Source organism: Oryza brachyantha, chromosome 6 (genome assembly GCF_000231095.2).
Source record: "Oryza brachyantha chromosome 6, ObraRS2, whole genome shotgun sequence".
Lineage (NCBI taxonomy): Eukaryota > Viridiplantae > Streptophyta > Magnoliopsida > Poales > Poaceae > Oryza > Oryza brachyantha.
Window position 1 is genome coordinate 7408087 of NC_023168.2, and position 15235 is coordinate 7423321.

At 37.5% G+C, this 15235-nt stretch overlaps 1 protein-coding gene across 4 annotated transcripts; it reads right to left on the reverse strand.

Moving 5' to 3' along the window:
* Positions 1-471: 471 nt before the first annotated feature.
* On the reverse strand, positions 472-7603 carry LOC102704709 (zinc finger protein CONSTANS-LIKE 9-like). Of its 4 annotated transcripts, none has more exons than XM_040524916.1 (6): positions 7316-7603; positions 4702-5388; positions 3974-4174; positions 1958-2030; positions 1729-1875; positions 472-1144 (listed from the first exon to the last, which is right to left on the reverse strand). In XM_040524916.1, the coding sequence occupies exons 2-6, from the start codon at positions 5290-5292 to the stop codon at positions 1095-1097; spliced, it is 1062 nt and encodes a 353-aa protein (XP_040380850.1). In that variant the 5' UTR covers positions 5293-5388; positions 7316-7603; the 3' UTR covers positions 472-1094. The 4 variants fall into 4 exon arrangements, with proteins under 4 accessions (XP_040380850.1, XP_015694313.1, XP_006656034.1 ...); XM_015838827.2 differs by having other exon boundaries at positions 1958-2033; positions 7316-7602; XM_006655971.3 differs by having other exon boundaries at positions 1729-2030; positions 7316-7599.
* Positions 7604-15235: the final 7632 nt, after the last annotated feature.

The following is a 15235-nucleotide window of genomic DNA, read 5'->3' on the forward strand; positions in this document are numbered from 1 at the left end:
AAAACTCAGACAGGTCACTACAGCAAATCAGAAACGTTCGTCTTTTCACTTATGCATATAAATCAAAATTCAAAAATTAATCTTAACTTTAGAGTTAATTTTAGAATTTTTTTTTCATTAAGATTTATTTTTCAGCATTAACTTTTAGGTCACTAATAATACGTATAATACGTATATAAAAGTTGTCTTCACAAATAACTTTACTTTTCGTATATATCGTTTAGCTCGAAACAGCAAATCACCTTGTCCAAGTCCCAACAAGATTCTGCAGCTTCCAAACAGGAAAGGACCAATACAATTAGTACAATGCAAAAGGTTAAATTAACCACAAAAAATATATTCAGTTTGTAACAAAAAGGAACGCATATTCAAGCATATGCTTGGTAGAAGTAATAACAGGGCCAGTCTAAGCAGAAAAACAAAACGTTGGTGCCCAGTTTCATGGGATACATTGCCACCAACTTGAGGGGAAAAAAATACTTTACATCTACCAGTTTATTCTGATCTGGTATTTACACATGCATAGTTGCAGAATAAACTCCGGATTACAGCAGATTTTACATAATAAATAGAACAGCAGAAGATTTCACAACTACATCCATCCTTGTCCTGTTAATAGTCCAATCTGGAAGCATACCACCAAAAACACCACAGCAAGGGTAGGTGGATGCCCTAGTCAGTAGAAAGGAGATCAAAATGCAAGTGAAGTTTTGTTCAGCTGTATCGAGATTAATTCACAAAAGGTGGAGTGACTCGAATCGCTCCTCCGAAAGCAACAGAAGATGCAAATTCCCTCCACTGTACAGAAGAAAAAGGAGGGATGGCATCCAAAAATTTTCGGAAACATTCAAATCTTTTTGTCCTTTTTGTCCGGCTGATTGCTCTTTTTTTTTTTGTTCTTTTTAGAGGCAGACCTGCCACAGTTGATTGTAGTATCAGTGCTTTTCTGCCAGCCACAATAAGCATTGATTGATGCTTGCTAATCTAACACTCGGATAATGTTTTTTTGGAGTTTCAGTAGCTCCTTGTTTCACAGAGTGGATCGTAGTCATATGCTTCACCAGCCTTAACAAACCGCCCCTTGACTCTTTTTCTCACGTCTGCCCTAGCCTTGCGAGATGCATACCTGATTTTCTTGTCAAATCTGTCAAGAGGAGCCATGTAAAAGATGATCAGATAGCTATACAAAAGGAATCGGCAAAGTCTTGACATTTTAGAAGAGGGGGTAAGAAAATATAAGTTATTCTTATTCCCTCTGGTCAGATTAGTTTGATGTTTCAGACAGCCAAAGTACTACTAAGAGAAAATCATCTTCACTGAGTGAAACGTCACATCATTCCGTCCGGAGGTAGTAATAGTTCTCTAAAAGAAAAGGGTCTTTTGTGGGTTTGTGTTGCATTAATTTATCATCTACCAGAAAATCTTCGACATGTTTATATGTGTTGTGGTTACCTACCAAAATCATCTTTGGTGTAAGCAAAAAGATAAAGAGCATTAAGTAATTTTTACTGGTATATTACCTTGCTATAGAACTAGGACAACAAAAACTGATGTTGCTAAAAACTCAAAATTTTAAATCTTGAAAACCACTTACATATGTTGTAAAACTCATGATCTTGTAAGCTACAATTTCTCTTAGTTCTTGTACGGCTACAAAATTTATTGTAGAGTTCATAGATGGTTATAAAGCATTACATGTTAAAGAAGACAAGCAGCGAAAATTCTTACTTTCTTCTCTTCTTCTTCTCCTTGTACCGTGTGATAGCATCGTCTCTGGTAGCTCCAGCAAGTGGCCCCTCAGGGCCAGGAGGATGCCAAGGAGGCTCACCCATAAGAAGCACTGATGATACCCCACAATCTTGGTAATCTCCAGCACTGCTCTCACCAGTCAAACCAGAAAATGAAAGAGAGATACTGGACCTAACCTGCCTCACAGGTATACAAAGACTGGAATCACCTTTGGCTCCTGGGATCGACATCCCAGAGTCTGCAGATACTGCATTGTTGGTCAGTGGATGCATCAACGTAGGCTGCTGAAAAGATGATAATGAATATAAATACTGAAAGTCTAAACACTAATAAAACCCAAAATTAAATATGGCAGAACTTCCAAAAGGCGGATTAGAAATGAAGTGGTCACATTTGAATGTATATTGATTACAATTTGCAGTCCTACTTTTGTTTATTTGTAACACCAAGACCACATACACTAGTTCTGACCAACCCTGGACTAGCGATCTTTTGCTTCTTGAACACTAGCAAAAGGCCCATACTTCGTTATGGGATTAACAAGACAATTTTCTTGCAATATATGTTCCTATACGGAAGTTAATTATTTTTGCTAGTTCAATAACCATGTGAATATCTTTAGTCACATCACATGTTGTAAAATATATTTTGTATAGATTTTCATCATAAAATCTTGTGAAACTATTGTAGATATCTGCCCATGTAACATTCCCTGTTAGATAGTTCTTCATGACCAGTATTTATTGAAGTCGAAAAACATGTGAATGGGCTAGGAACCCCTCAGCCTGACCAGATGGACCTATTCCACCACCCCTAGGCCCAAAGAAATGATGCCCTATAGGCCCAACAGGCCCATTCCTCCATCACCCCTAATCCACCTCTTTCTCTAGTCGATCCTATTTCTACCTTTTGTCTCTCCTGTCTGGATCGACTGCGGTGCTGCCTACTCCAGTCCTCACCTTCGTCTCTTATTTGTAGGTCTCCCAATCCCCTCTTCTGCATCAGAAATGGCACGCAGCTGAAACACAACCATTTCACTCACCTCCCTTCCTCCTCTTCAAATGTCATCCGTCGTGGCCCCTCTAGCGACCATGCCAGATCCAGTCATGCTATGCCTGGGGCCTGCATCTGGCAGCCGTAAGAGGCGCATGACCTCCTTGCACTGGAAGGGAGAGTGGGGCTAGGAAAGATGGAGAAGGCATCACGGTGGATGGAGAAGGTGGAGAGTAGTCAGTGAGGCTTGGTGCTGTGGGGGTGACGACAACAAGGGGCTCAGATGCTCTCAGGTGATGGCAACGCCAAGCTATGGGGGCTTCGAGCGTCCTTGGGTACGAGAAAGCAAGTACGGCGATGGCATGCGCATGGTCGCAACTCTGATAGGTAGGCCCACCTGTTTATTGCTGTTTTTCCTTTGTATTGGAGTAGGTAGTGGTTGAGACTTAGGAGTGTTTCCACCGACTATGCGGTCCCACAAGTCAGTGATAAGATGGTGGTGGCAGAATCACTGCCACCATTAGTGTCTTTTATAGGAGTATAAATGTGGAGAGAGGGAAGACAGCTGAAGGGGAGGGATGTAAGAGAAGGATATTGGTCCATGGAGAGAGGGAAGACAGCTGAAGGGGAGGGATGTAAGAGAATGATTATACCATGGACTAGAATGCCAAGCTTTTGGAATAGACAAGATTAATTCATTATTAATCCGAATGCTTGATGCGACTCCTCTTGTACAGAGGTTTAGCACCTAATAATTTGTCTTTTACAAGGGATAAATTTGACATAAACAACCAGGCCAGACTAAATAACATATATGTATGAAAATGAACCAAGAAAAAATCCTGCAACCAACAATGATATGCAGTGCAAGTTGAATTGGTCAAACAAAGAAAAATGCTGGAGTTGCAAGAAACCTACACATGAATGTTACTACCTCCGTTTCATAATGTAAGATGTTTGACTTTTTTGGTTGCAACGTTTGACCATTCGTCTTATTCAAAATTTTATTACAAATATAAAAAATGACAAGTCGTGCTTAAAATTTTTTTGATAATAAAGAAAGTCACAAGCAAAATAAATGATATTTCCATAATTTTTTGAATAAGACAAATGGTCAAACATTACAAGCAAAAAAATCAGACATCTTACATTAGGCAACGGAGGGAATATTGTGCAACTGTAGCATACTCGTTAAAAAAGGACCATTGTCATTTGTCAGTAAACTACTAACCTCATCACAGTTTCCAGCAGGCATTTCCTTCGATTCAAAATAGCTGTCGATCCCAGCATCATCAAAGAGTTGCTCTGTTTGAATATGAGACGTGCCAAATAGTTCCTCATAATTTTCGAAACTCAGATCAACATCATCTACACAGAAATCTCCATATATACTATCTTTGCTGAACATATCTTTTTCTGCTGTATAGGGTACCTGCATAAGGAGACCATAAACACAGATTAGTGACATTAATATTTGAAGCATGGAGTATGTTTTTTTCACACGTATGCAGATTAAGAGGGAAAGCATGTGCTGCCTGGGGCCTTGTGCGCCTCTAACAAAATGCAAGCAATACTACACTTGTATTAGTTTGTATGTGGTGTGACTCTACAAAGAAACATGGTGCAGTGGAAGACTGAAGTAAAAAGGGCTGCAAATTTGCAAATCATGGAATATGGCAAAGTAATCATCCACTAGCTTGATGCTTATGCTTCATTAACAGTAAAATTATTTTTTCCCTTGTGCAGAAATTCAAGTGAACTCACATGTAATATGCATTCGAACAGAGTATACACACAAAAAATCGTGGCATATGTTAGTGTAAGCAAATGAAAATGGCCAACTGTAGGGAGAAAAGCAGTCAATTATCTTACATCCATGGGATAAGGATAGTAGTATATGCAGCAGAAGAGGTGAATTAGTAAGTCTACATATGGAGGAATATGAAAGCCTTATAGCACCTTAGCTGTTGTCGAATCCACAGATCCAGCCGTCTGATCAGTAGCATGTGGAAGAAGGTTCACACCAGCTTCAGATGAGGAGCCTATCATAGACTTCAGCTTGTCAGCAGTGTCAAGATCACTCATACGGGTTGCACTAGCAATATCTAACAAACTGCTGTCCCCTGCAGCATTGTCTTGATTACTGATGCCACTGTCAGTGATGCTCATCATGCTTATTCCTTGCTCACAATTCGGCTCAGAAGCTACATTAGGAATATCTGAAACAAATGACCAGATCTTTGAAAGTTCTGAAGATGATGGGCACCCTGAGTAGCAGTTTATAGTCTGCCTCTTATGACCAGCAGCTGAAGACCCAGCACTATGCCCATTCCAATCACAATTTTGGCAAAGCGAGGCATTCTCTACAAGGCAGCGGACCATGGCAGGCTGTGAAGCGCATCTATCACACAGAAGTGTCCTTGTATGGCGCCGAGAAAGAGCATTAGCTGAATGAACATTACGGTCGCATGATAAGCACAAGGATGCTGCATCTGATCGACAATAAACCATGGACCTCTGCTCCCCGCAGAAATCGCAAAGAGCACCCATGATGTTAGCTATTTGCAACCTTCAAGCCAGTTTTAGGGAGTGTTGTGTACCACTCTTTTTCACAATATTTTCTAGATCAATCAGATTTAAGGAAACCTGTACGGTATGAAAAACAATTATCAGAAAAATATTAGTGCCAGTACATCAAAAATTATTCCAACACTACAGGATACACAAGATACTGTTAAAGAAACCATAGAGTATTCGTAAACTAATATTCATACATTTATGGGTGTCCACCAACATGCAGACACAGATTTTTATTTTTTTGCTGTTCAGTTTCTATGACCTAGGTAGCCATTCTTTTCAGTTTTCATTCAAACCAAGAGAAATGTTCAAAACAGGTAGCAACAAGTGTGCTCCACTCAACGTCGTCTTGCATCAGTATCAATATTATAATCTAAAGGATAATGTAAATTTATTTCCTAATTAGGAATATTACCGCCATCTACTTTAAGAAAATCTTAGGTCTCAACGGACTCATCAATCTGTGGACTCTGCCGCCATTTGCCAACCCAAAAATAAAAAATCAAAATCCCACTACAAAAGTATCGACAACTAGTCTTTGGAATCTCCTGCTCTTGGCGTATATTATAATTCCAGCACCTCACTCATTGCTTCCAAGCATATATTCCCAAAGGTAATACGTTTCCAAGAAAAAGAATTGGTGTAGATGGCGCAAAAAAAAAAATAGAATCCACATCACAAGAACCAAAACAGCTCCATTTTGAGTCAACGATAACATTTGTTTCATTGGGAAATATATTTGGTCAAAGTTTCTCCGAGCAATCAAGGACAAACCGCATTAGTTGAACACAAAAAAAAACAGAAAATTATATATCAAATAGATGAGGTTGAAAAATAATATAAGCAAAGAAAGACAGATCTATCATAGCCTTTTTCATAAAACCAAAAGAAGGGTTGCTATGTAGGATAAAATCATGCCGTCAGAAAGAGCTCTCTAAAGTAAAAGTAAAGCAAAAGGTGGAGAACAACAGAAAAAAAAATAGTCTTGAGTCACGATTCATCAAGTTATTTTCTTTATATAAACAAGTCCGGCAAGAAAGTTTGCTTCTCATATAATATTCTATTTATTTAAAAAATCGTGAACATGCGGGAAGGGCAAAAGGAGAATGAAAATTTTGTCTGGTGACATGGCAGATTAAATGGTATTTTAGGCCGCAAAACAAAATACAGAACTTTTGCATCTAAGCAGGCTATGCCTGGATAAAGCTAAAAAATATATATTTGAACAGCTTGTGCAAGCAAGAAAAAGGTTGCGGCCAAGAAAAAAACAATGAACTTTGCGATGTACTAAAAAGGATGTTGCCTTAAGAAAAAGAGAATTAGTCCCAACTGGAGTTTTCTTTCGTTTTACTCCAGTTTATTTAGACCCTGCTAGAACCAAAAGGAGTAAATGGCAAAAAAAAAAAGAAAAAGAAACCACTGTTGATACAGAAAATTTTTGACCTATGGAAATTACAGAGAAATTTCCCTATTAAAGAATAAAAATTTTACATTTTTGGTCAAAAAGAAGACCAAAAAAATTTATCCAGTCTTATAGAACAGTCGATATAAAATATATATCCTGTCATACAAACCCAAAAAAAATGATTTACTGTTACGAATAACACACCGGTAAGAAACTGCAGATGTTTGTCACGAACTTAACGAAAAATCCCAGCGGCGGAAAAAAAAACCAAGCAAATCCAGACCAAAATTAAAGGCATATCAAAGCCAACAACAACGACGACATCAACAAGCCATCCTTGAGCAATTTCGAAGCCACCCAACAACGGAAAACCAAATCCCTCATTAAACACCGCCGGTTCAGGAAAGAAACCCCAAATCCAACAAAATCCGGACACACAAACAGCACAGCACCACACCATCCCCCAACACGGCCACACCAACCTCACCGCCGGCAAGGTCGCCGGCCCCCACCACCAAAAAAAAAAAACAAACGGAAACACCCCGACCCAAAACCTCGAGGCCGAGAGCGCGCGAGAGAGAGATCACGCACCAGGACGACGAACCAAACCGATGAGCCGGTCGCGGCTCCTCCTCAGATCCACGCCGCCTCACTCACCTCTCTCTCCCTCTCTCTCTCTCTCTCTCTCACTCCGCTCCCCTCCCTAGAACCCTAGCTAGCGCCGCCGCCACGAGCAGCGATCAGATCAAATCAGTCCAGAAGCCTCTGGAACAAAAAGCCCCCGCCTCCTCCTCCTCCTCCTCCTCCTCCCCCTGCTGCTGCTGCTGCTACAGGAGAAGCGCAGAACTCCAATAAAAAAACACACTTTTCTTGCGCCGACTGTAGTAGTAGAACGGCACGCAGCAGCAAAAGGATAATAAGAGCAGTACAAATAGCAATGCTATACATATATTTTAAAAAAAAGATAAGGCTATAAGCCAGCTATAAGTATATTTTAAAGAGATAAAAAGAAGAGAGATGGGCTACTAATTTGTAGCTAGCTACACAAGACAAAATATGTGTATGACTAGCTACACATAGACTCTAAGACAAAATATGTGTATGACATGTGGGACCATATATTGATGTTTTGGAGGTGTATGAGTTGGCTATTAGATTGATTACAGATGAATTGGAGCCACCTATACTATTGAACTTGCTCTAAGGACTTGGTTTTTTTCCAAAAACATCACATTAAATTTTTGGACACCTAAATAAAGCATTAAACATAGATAAACCAAAAAACTAATTGCATAGTTATGTAAGAAATCTTGAGACGAATCTTTTGAACATAATTAGTCCATGATTAGCCATAAGTGCTACAGTACCAATATGTGTTAATGACGAATTAATTAGACAAAAGATTCTCTCGCGATTTCTAAGCTAGAAGTGAAATTCGTTTTTTTATTTGTATTCAAAGACCTCTTCCGATATCCGGTCAAATATTTAATATGACACTTCTCCCAAAAATTTTCTTAATCTAAACACCACTTAACAGGCGGAGGAGAGAGATAGGGGTGGTGGTGGGGCCCACCTGCCTGCGTGGGATTAGTGGGGCCCACGCCGGAAAGCGCGAGAGAAAAAGCGCGCCCCTCTCCGCTTTTGCGCTTTTCGGGACGGGAGGGAGGGGGGGCACGACGGTCATTTCGTCCTTTCCACCCGCAAGCGGGGCGCGTCGAGCCTGTGGATAAGGCGGACGCGGTGGGCCCCACTTTCCCGGAACGCCACGTGTGCGCATCCCTCCGCCCGTCAGGGCCACAGGAGAACGCGGGACCCGCCTGTCTGTGGCTGGGGCGGCTGGGTGGGTGCGTGGCGGCCAGCGAGAGCGTGGGGGTTTGCTTTGCTGGTGGGTGGCTGTGGCGGCACTGCTGCGCGAAAAGTTGCCTGGTCTTGACTATTGGGAGTGGGGGCTTCGGGGGGAGACTGACGGGTGGGGCCCGGAGGATATCGACAGACAGCGACATTGGGTGGTGCTCGCTGGATCGCCCATTTCCGGTTGGCGTGGCCACCGCCGCACTGGCCTGCAAACGCCGTCATTCCCTTCCCGCCTCGCCGTCACCCCCATCAACTACACAGGAAACATGAAAGAGACAAATAGATTATATATTAATTATAAATAGCTAATTACTATATGGCTATATAAGTAAACTAAAAGAATACTATTGTTATAACCAATTTGTTGGTTATATTATTAGACCCCGTTCATTTTCCAAAATTTTTTTGAAGAGATATCACATCGGCTCGTACGATCACACATTTTAATTATTAAACGTAGTCTAATTATAAAATAAATTTTAGATTCTGCCTAGAAATCGCGAGACGAATCTTTTGAGTCTAATTAATCTGTCATTAGCATATGTTGGTTACTATAGCACTTATGGCTAATCATATCTTAATTAGGCTTAAAAGTTTTATCTCACGATTTTCCCCATAACAGTATAATTAGTTTTAAATTGATGTATATTTAATGCTTTATTTAGATGTCTAAAGATTCGATTCGATGTTTTTGAAAAAAGTTTTTGGGAATTAAACATGCCTTAGCCTCGCTCCTAGGAGTACCGAATTGTTTCTATTATGTTTTCTTATAAACACTTTTTATTCTTATTTTGAAAACTAAATCACCTCAGGAAATATTTTATAGATCTGAACGCACCACCACTCGAATATGACAGGAGCGTGGTGTGGTCACGCTAGTAACGTGGCACAATCAAAAAGTCCAGATTCTAAAATAATTCTAGCGGTAGTTTAATATTAAAACTAAAAATTAAAAATGTTTGAGAAAAATGAAATAACCAAAGCACATTTATATACGTAACCATTATGGATGGGCACGATACCGTTGTTGTCAACGTGCCCAACTGTCACATGAATAAAACGATAAAAGCTCAGTGGTGTGCACTACAAACAAAACTCTAGAAGGATTCTTGAGAATGGCCATGATAACTCTGTTTGTGAACATGTCCATATATAAGAAGAATAAAAAGATAAAAGCTCAGCAGTGTTGGAACGAGTTTTATCACAAATAACTACTATGGTGAAAAGCCCGAAGAAAACGTAGTATGGAAACATAAACATAATTTTAACTAAGATTATATTTTTAGGGTTGGTTGGAATTGCCATCCTATCAAAATTTGATGCTGCCTACAAAATTTTCACACGGCAGAAAAAGAGAAGGTGTTGTATTAGTGCAAAAGATATGCTACGCTGAATAAAAAAAATATGGATATATTTTTTCAAAATTTTAGTAGCTTTGAACGAGTGCTGGTATGTAACTCCTCCATTTTCATAATAGATTTGTCGGTCAAGACGAGACCTATATAGAATTTTTAGAGTTTTAATTCTAAATAACTTCTTAAACATTTGCTTTTACAATGATCGGTACCATATGTATAGAATAATAATATATTCGTCTCTAAATATAGAAATTTGGTAATATAGATACTCAGTCAAAATATCTTATATTCTGTAATAGAGGTAGGATTGTAGAGTAATTTAATGGAACTGTATACTTGTTGATATTTCCATTTAAGAGATGTGGCATTTGTTTGCAGACCAGGCTTTAGGCTTTTTATATATATATATACTTTTGTAATATAAAAACTTTGAAACAATCTTATTTTGTAATCTGAAATTTTTAATCACAAGTACCCTTTTCTGTGGATTTGATGTGCAATTTCGCCACCACACATGTTTATCCATCCGAGCCGTGAAAACTGAGGCATCAATATTGCGATGCGATGCTAACCTGTGCTTGAGTAGATAAGGATCCTAAAATTTTTTTGGCACAAACATAACATCGAATCTTTAAATATCTAAATAGAGCATTAAATATAGATAAAACAAAACGCTAATTGCACAGTTATAGAATAAATCGCGAGACGAATCTTTTGAGTCTAATTAAACTATCATTACTCATAAGTGCTACAGTAACCTACATGTGCTAATGATGGCTTAATTAGACTTAAAAGATTCGTCTCACGATTTATTTCATCACTGTACGATTAGTTTTTGTTTTATCTATGTTTAATGCTCTATTTCTTAGCATCTGATCGACCGCATGGCGTGCGTCTTGAGCTGTACGGGACGGAAGTCCCTTTCCGAACCAGTAAGGCGGTGCTTACTTGCCAAAATTTTTTTTAAGTAAAAATATTCATTGAGCGTTTAATAGGAGGTGGAATGGGTTTTTCGGACATGAATGCAAAAACGAATTTCACGGCTAGTTTAGAAACCACGAGACGAATCTTTTGAGCCTAATTAATCCGTCATTAGCACATGTTAGTTACTGTAGCACTTATGGCTAATCATGAACTAATTAGGCTCAAAAGATTCGTCTTAAGATTTCTTCCATAACTGCAATTAGTTTTTTTCATCTATGTTTACTACTTTATTTAGGTGTCTAAAAATTCGATGTGATGTTTTTAAAAAAAATTTGAAAACTAAACAAGGCCTAAAATGCCATCATTGCAGACGTAGACACCAAAAAGGTGGCTGGTACTTTGTTTTCTAAATTCAAAAGACAATTTTATTTTTCCCTCCTCTCCTCTCGTACATACTAATAAACAATAAAAAGAATGAGAATTTTTCTAATTTTTTGAATTCTAATACAATTACTCTTAATTTTATCCGTTTTTAATGCATTTATTCTATATTTTTATAAACGCCAATTTAACTGTTACTCAAAATAAATTTATTTTAATGAAAGATATAGGGGAAAATAGTGGTATAATTAAGAATGCTTTTAGGGCTAGTTAAGCACTGATTACGTTAACTTTGAAAGCATTTAGGTCATGGTTTCAGACGACCGTGGAAAATCTTGTGCGCCGCCGGAATGACTTTCGCTCCACGCCATCCTTTTTTGACAAACTAGTGTGTGTTTAGTCAGGGTAATAAAATTTTTTTTGTCACGATCGGATGTCGAAAGAGATTTTTTGGACACTAATGAAAAAAGAATTTCACAGCTCGCCTAGAAACCACGAGACGAATCTTTTGAGCCTAATTAATCCGTCATTAGCGCATGTCGGTTACTGTAACACTTATGGCTAATCATAAACTAATAGAATCAAAAGATTCATCTCACGATTTCTCACATAACTGTACAATTAATTTTTTATTTTATCTATGTTTAACGTTCTATTTAGGTGTCGAAAGATTCGATACGATTTTTTTGGATGAAAATTTTTGGAACTAAACAGGGGTCGTCTCGCCGAGTAAAGCAGAAACGGTACTCAACATTTTACCAAAACAATTGTCATCTTAAAAGAAAATTTCTCATAGGGGTGCCAATATATTCCCGACGATGTTTTGAATTTTGATTCATTGATTAAGGGGCTGTTTAGTTCCAAAAATTTTCACCTAAAAATATCATATCGAATCTCCAGATACTTAAATAGAGTATTAAACATAGACAAAACGAAAAAACTAATTGTACAGTTATGTGAGAAATCGTGGGACGAATCTTTAAGTCTAATTAGTACGTGATTAGCCATAAATACTACAGTAACCAACATGCGCTAATGATGGATTAAATTAGTCTCAAAAGATTCGTCTCATGGCCAGCCGTGAAATTAGTTTTTTCATTCGTGTCCAAAAACTCCTTCTAATATCAGAACAAACATCTAATATGAATAAAAAATTTTCATTTCACCTGCTAAACACCTCATGAATGAGAAAACGGAAAAGGCTGACCTTTTTAAAAGTGAGAAAGAAAAGGGTTCACTAGATTTTGTTTGGTACGGTGTCCTTCTGGATGCCAGCTGGCGATCATCAATCAAACGCGACACATGTGAAGTGCCACCACGACGATGGACGACTGACGGCTGACAGCTTCAACTTCTAACTTCTGGTTAATAAGCTTAATTTTAAATTTATAGTTGATTTATATTATATAAGTTTTATATTTTTCATTTGATAATATATACTGGTCGGTTTTTCCCGCGGAATCAAACAACCGACCCTGAGCTGTTCTCCTATCTATGGCCAGAGAAAAATAAGGTGACTTATAATTATTAAAAAAATATAAAATAGACTAATATGATTTTTTGAAGCAACTTTTCTATAGAAATTTTTTTAAAAAATACACCGTTTAGCAGTTTGAAAAACGTGCACGTGGAAGATGAGAGAGTTAAAAGATATCTTATCGGCTGCCGAACTGGGTTTACGTGCCCTTTGGGGCCACGTCTACTGCTGAAGAGGGTCCCACCAACCTAGGTAGATACTTCATCCATTCCAAAAGTAATGTTTTCACAATTTAAATTTTATGACAAAATATAAATATTTTTAGTATTATTCATAATACTATTTGTCTTATCAATTACTTATTTCTCAAAATTCGTTAAATTTTATCTGCATCGATCATCATACTCCAATACATTTTTTTGCTTATTAAGAAACATCATAATCTTTTCTTTTTAACTTTAATATCTGTTAAACTGGATGTACCAGTTGGCTCGTGCTGGCCCCGCTAGGATCAGGTTAACAAATTTAACTAGATCTGATATGGTCTCTTAAACCAGACGCATCTATGCAAATGCTATGGCATTACTTCCCTCTGTTTCAGAATAAATGAATTTCTAGATTTAAATTCGAACACAGAATATATCCCAATTCACTTGCAACTGTTAGGAATTAAGACAATGAAGACGGGCCATTACTCCATTCAATCATAACTTATGTCATTTTGGATAAGGTTATAACCAAAATTTTAAAATTTTAATTATTAACAACTCTTTAAAATATCTAGTTTGAAGACACTAATGCAACATGTATAGATGGGTCTTAAAAAATAATTTAACAAAACTAACAGTTATTTACTTTTTGTGTATATTGTAATAGAACGTTATATTCAAACATAAATTTTTGAATATCATATCGTTGTGAAAATGACGGTAATTATTAAACTTTTTCTTTCTTTTTTTCTCTCCCATCTTGTGAATATTCCTAGAGCCATCTATTAATTAGGGTTTTATTAATTAAGGTTTTACATACACATCACTTTAGTGGTCAGTTTAGAGTGTGTTTGGTTGGTGGGATATGCCTGGATGGGAGATGGCCATCCAAGTTTTTTTATGCGTTTGGTTTGTGAGCGAAACTGGATATGGTGGCCCAGAAAGAGAATATTCTACGAAGATGCTGGATGGGTGTATCCGGTCAAATTGGCCGGATTAGCTCATCCACCTTCATGAACCATGATCATTAGTGATTATTTAGTGATAATTAGCTTGTTTTGACATTAATTAGTAATTACCAAGTTTAAATTAGTATTGATTAATGATGATAGATATATTTAATTGATATTTATATTAATTACGATAAAAATATGATGATTAATTTATATTATTATTTATTAGTAATTCAATATGTCTATCCTATCTATCATCCATCCAACCAAACAAAAAAATTGGATCATCCCATCCATCTAACCAAACATAAAACTGAATCACCATATCCCTAAAAATATGGATAAACATATCCCATCCCACCTTGACCACCAACCAAACGCACCCTTAACTACTCCACACATATCTTTCCGCTTTGGGGGAAATCATCTCAAATTTTACCTCTTTGCCTCTTGAGAGGGATGGTTTTCAATTAGGTACAAGTCGATTTCAACTCATCATGTTCTCCATATGTTACAAATTATGGCTAAACAAATCCCATAAGAATATATCCTCATAGAGGAAACGGAAGGGCAACATTTATACATGCCTAGCGAAAGTCGCCAGCTAAAATTAAACGGCAAAAGTTGAATAGTCCTTTTAGTTAGTAGAACATCTACACGATCTATTTAATTACTGCAACACGTGACTAAATGGTAGTACAACACTAGAAAGTGATTGGGGTGGTTGTTCAACGACAGGACTTGGCAGAATCAGAATCCTATACCAAAAGCCGCAGTTTGCACTAGTGCCACATGAGATGCTAAAATGATGCCATGTATGCTAGCTACAGCTTATTGATTTTGGAGAAGTTCTCCTAACATTATTATTGAGGGCAAACTAACATGTTCAATTTACGAGGGAGTTTGGGACAGGATAAAATTTGGTAGTCTTAAGACATATTTAAAGATAGAGTCTAATATTAACTCTTTTTTGTCTATATCAGCAATGTAAACTTATTTATAAAAACACATACAAACATAGGGTCATATATGATTTCTTCATTATTAATAATAGAATTATTATCTTTGTTTCGTTTAAATTTATCTTATACGATAAAATTTTCTTCATAGATGCTAAGAGTCGATTCTAAGCTGATGTCATGCATAGTAATAATTTTTTTCCTCCTCTCACTTTTCTCCATGTCACCATATTACTTGTGTGTCAATGGAAAAAACGAGTTAATGACTTTTTAACGACAACTAGAACTAAACAGAGAAACAGACGGGAAAACAAAAACTTATCATGAACTGACGACTCACTAACGGCTCAACGTATGAATCGCAGATTTGCACGATGAACCCATTAATGGCTGGAA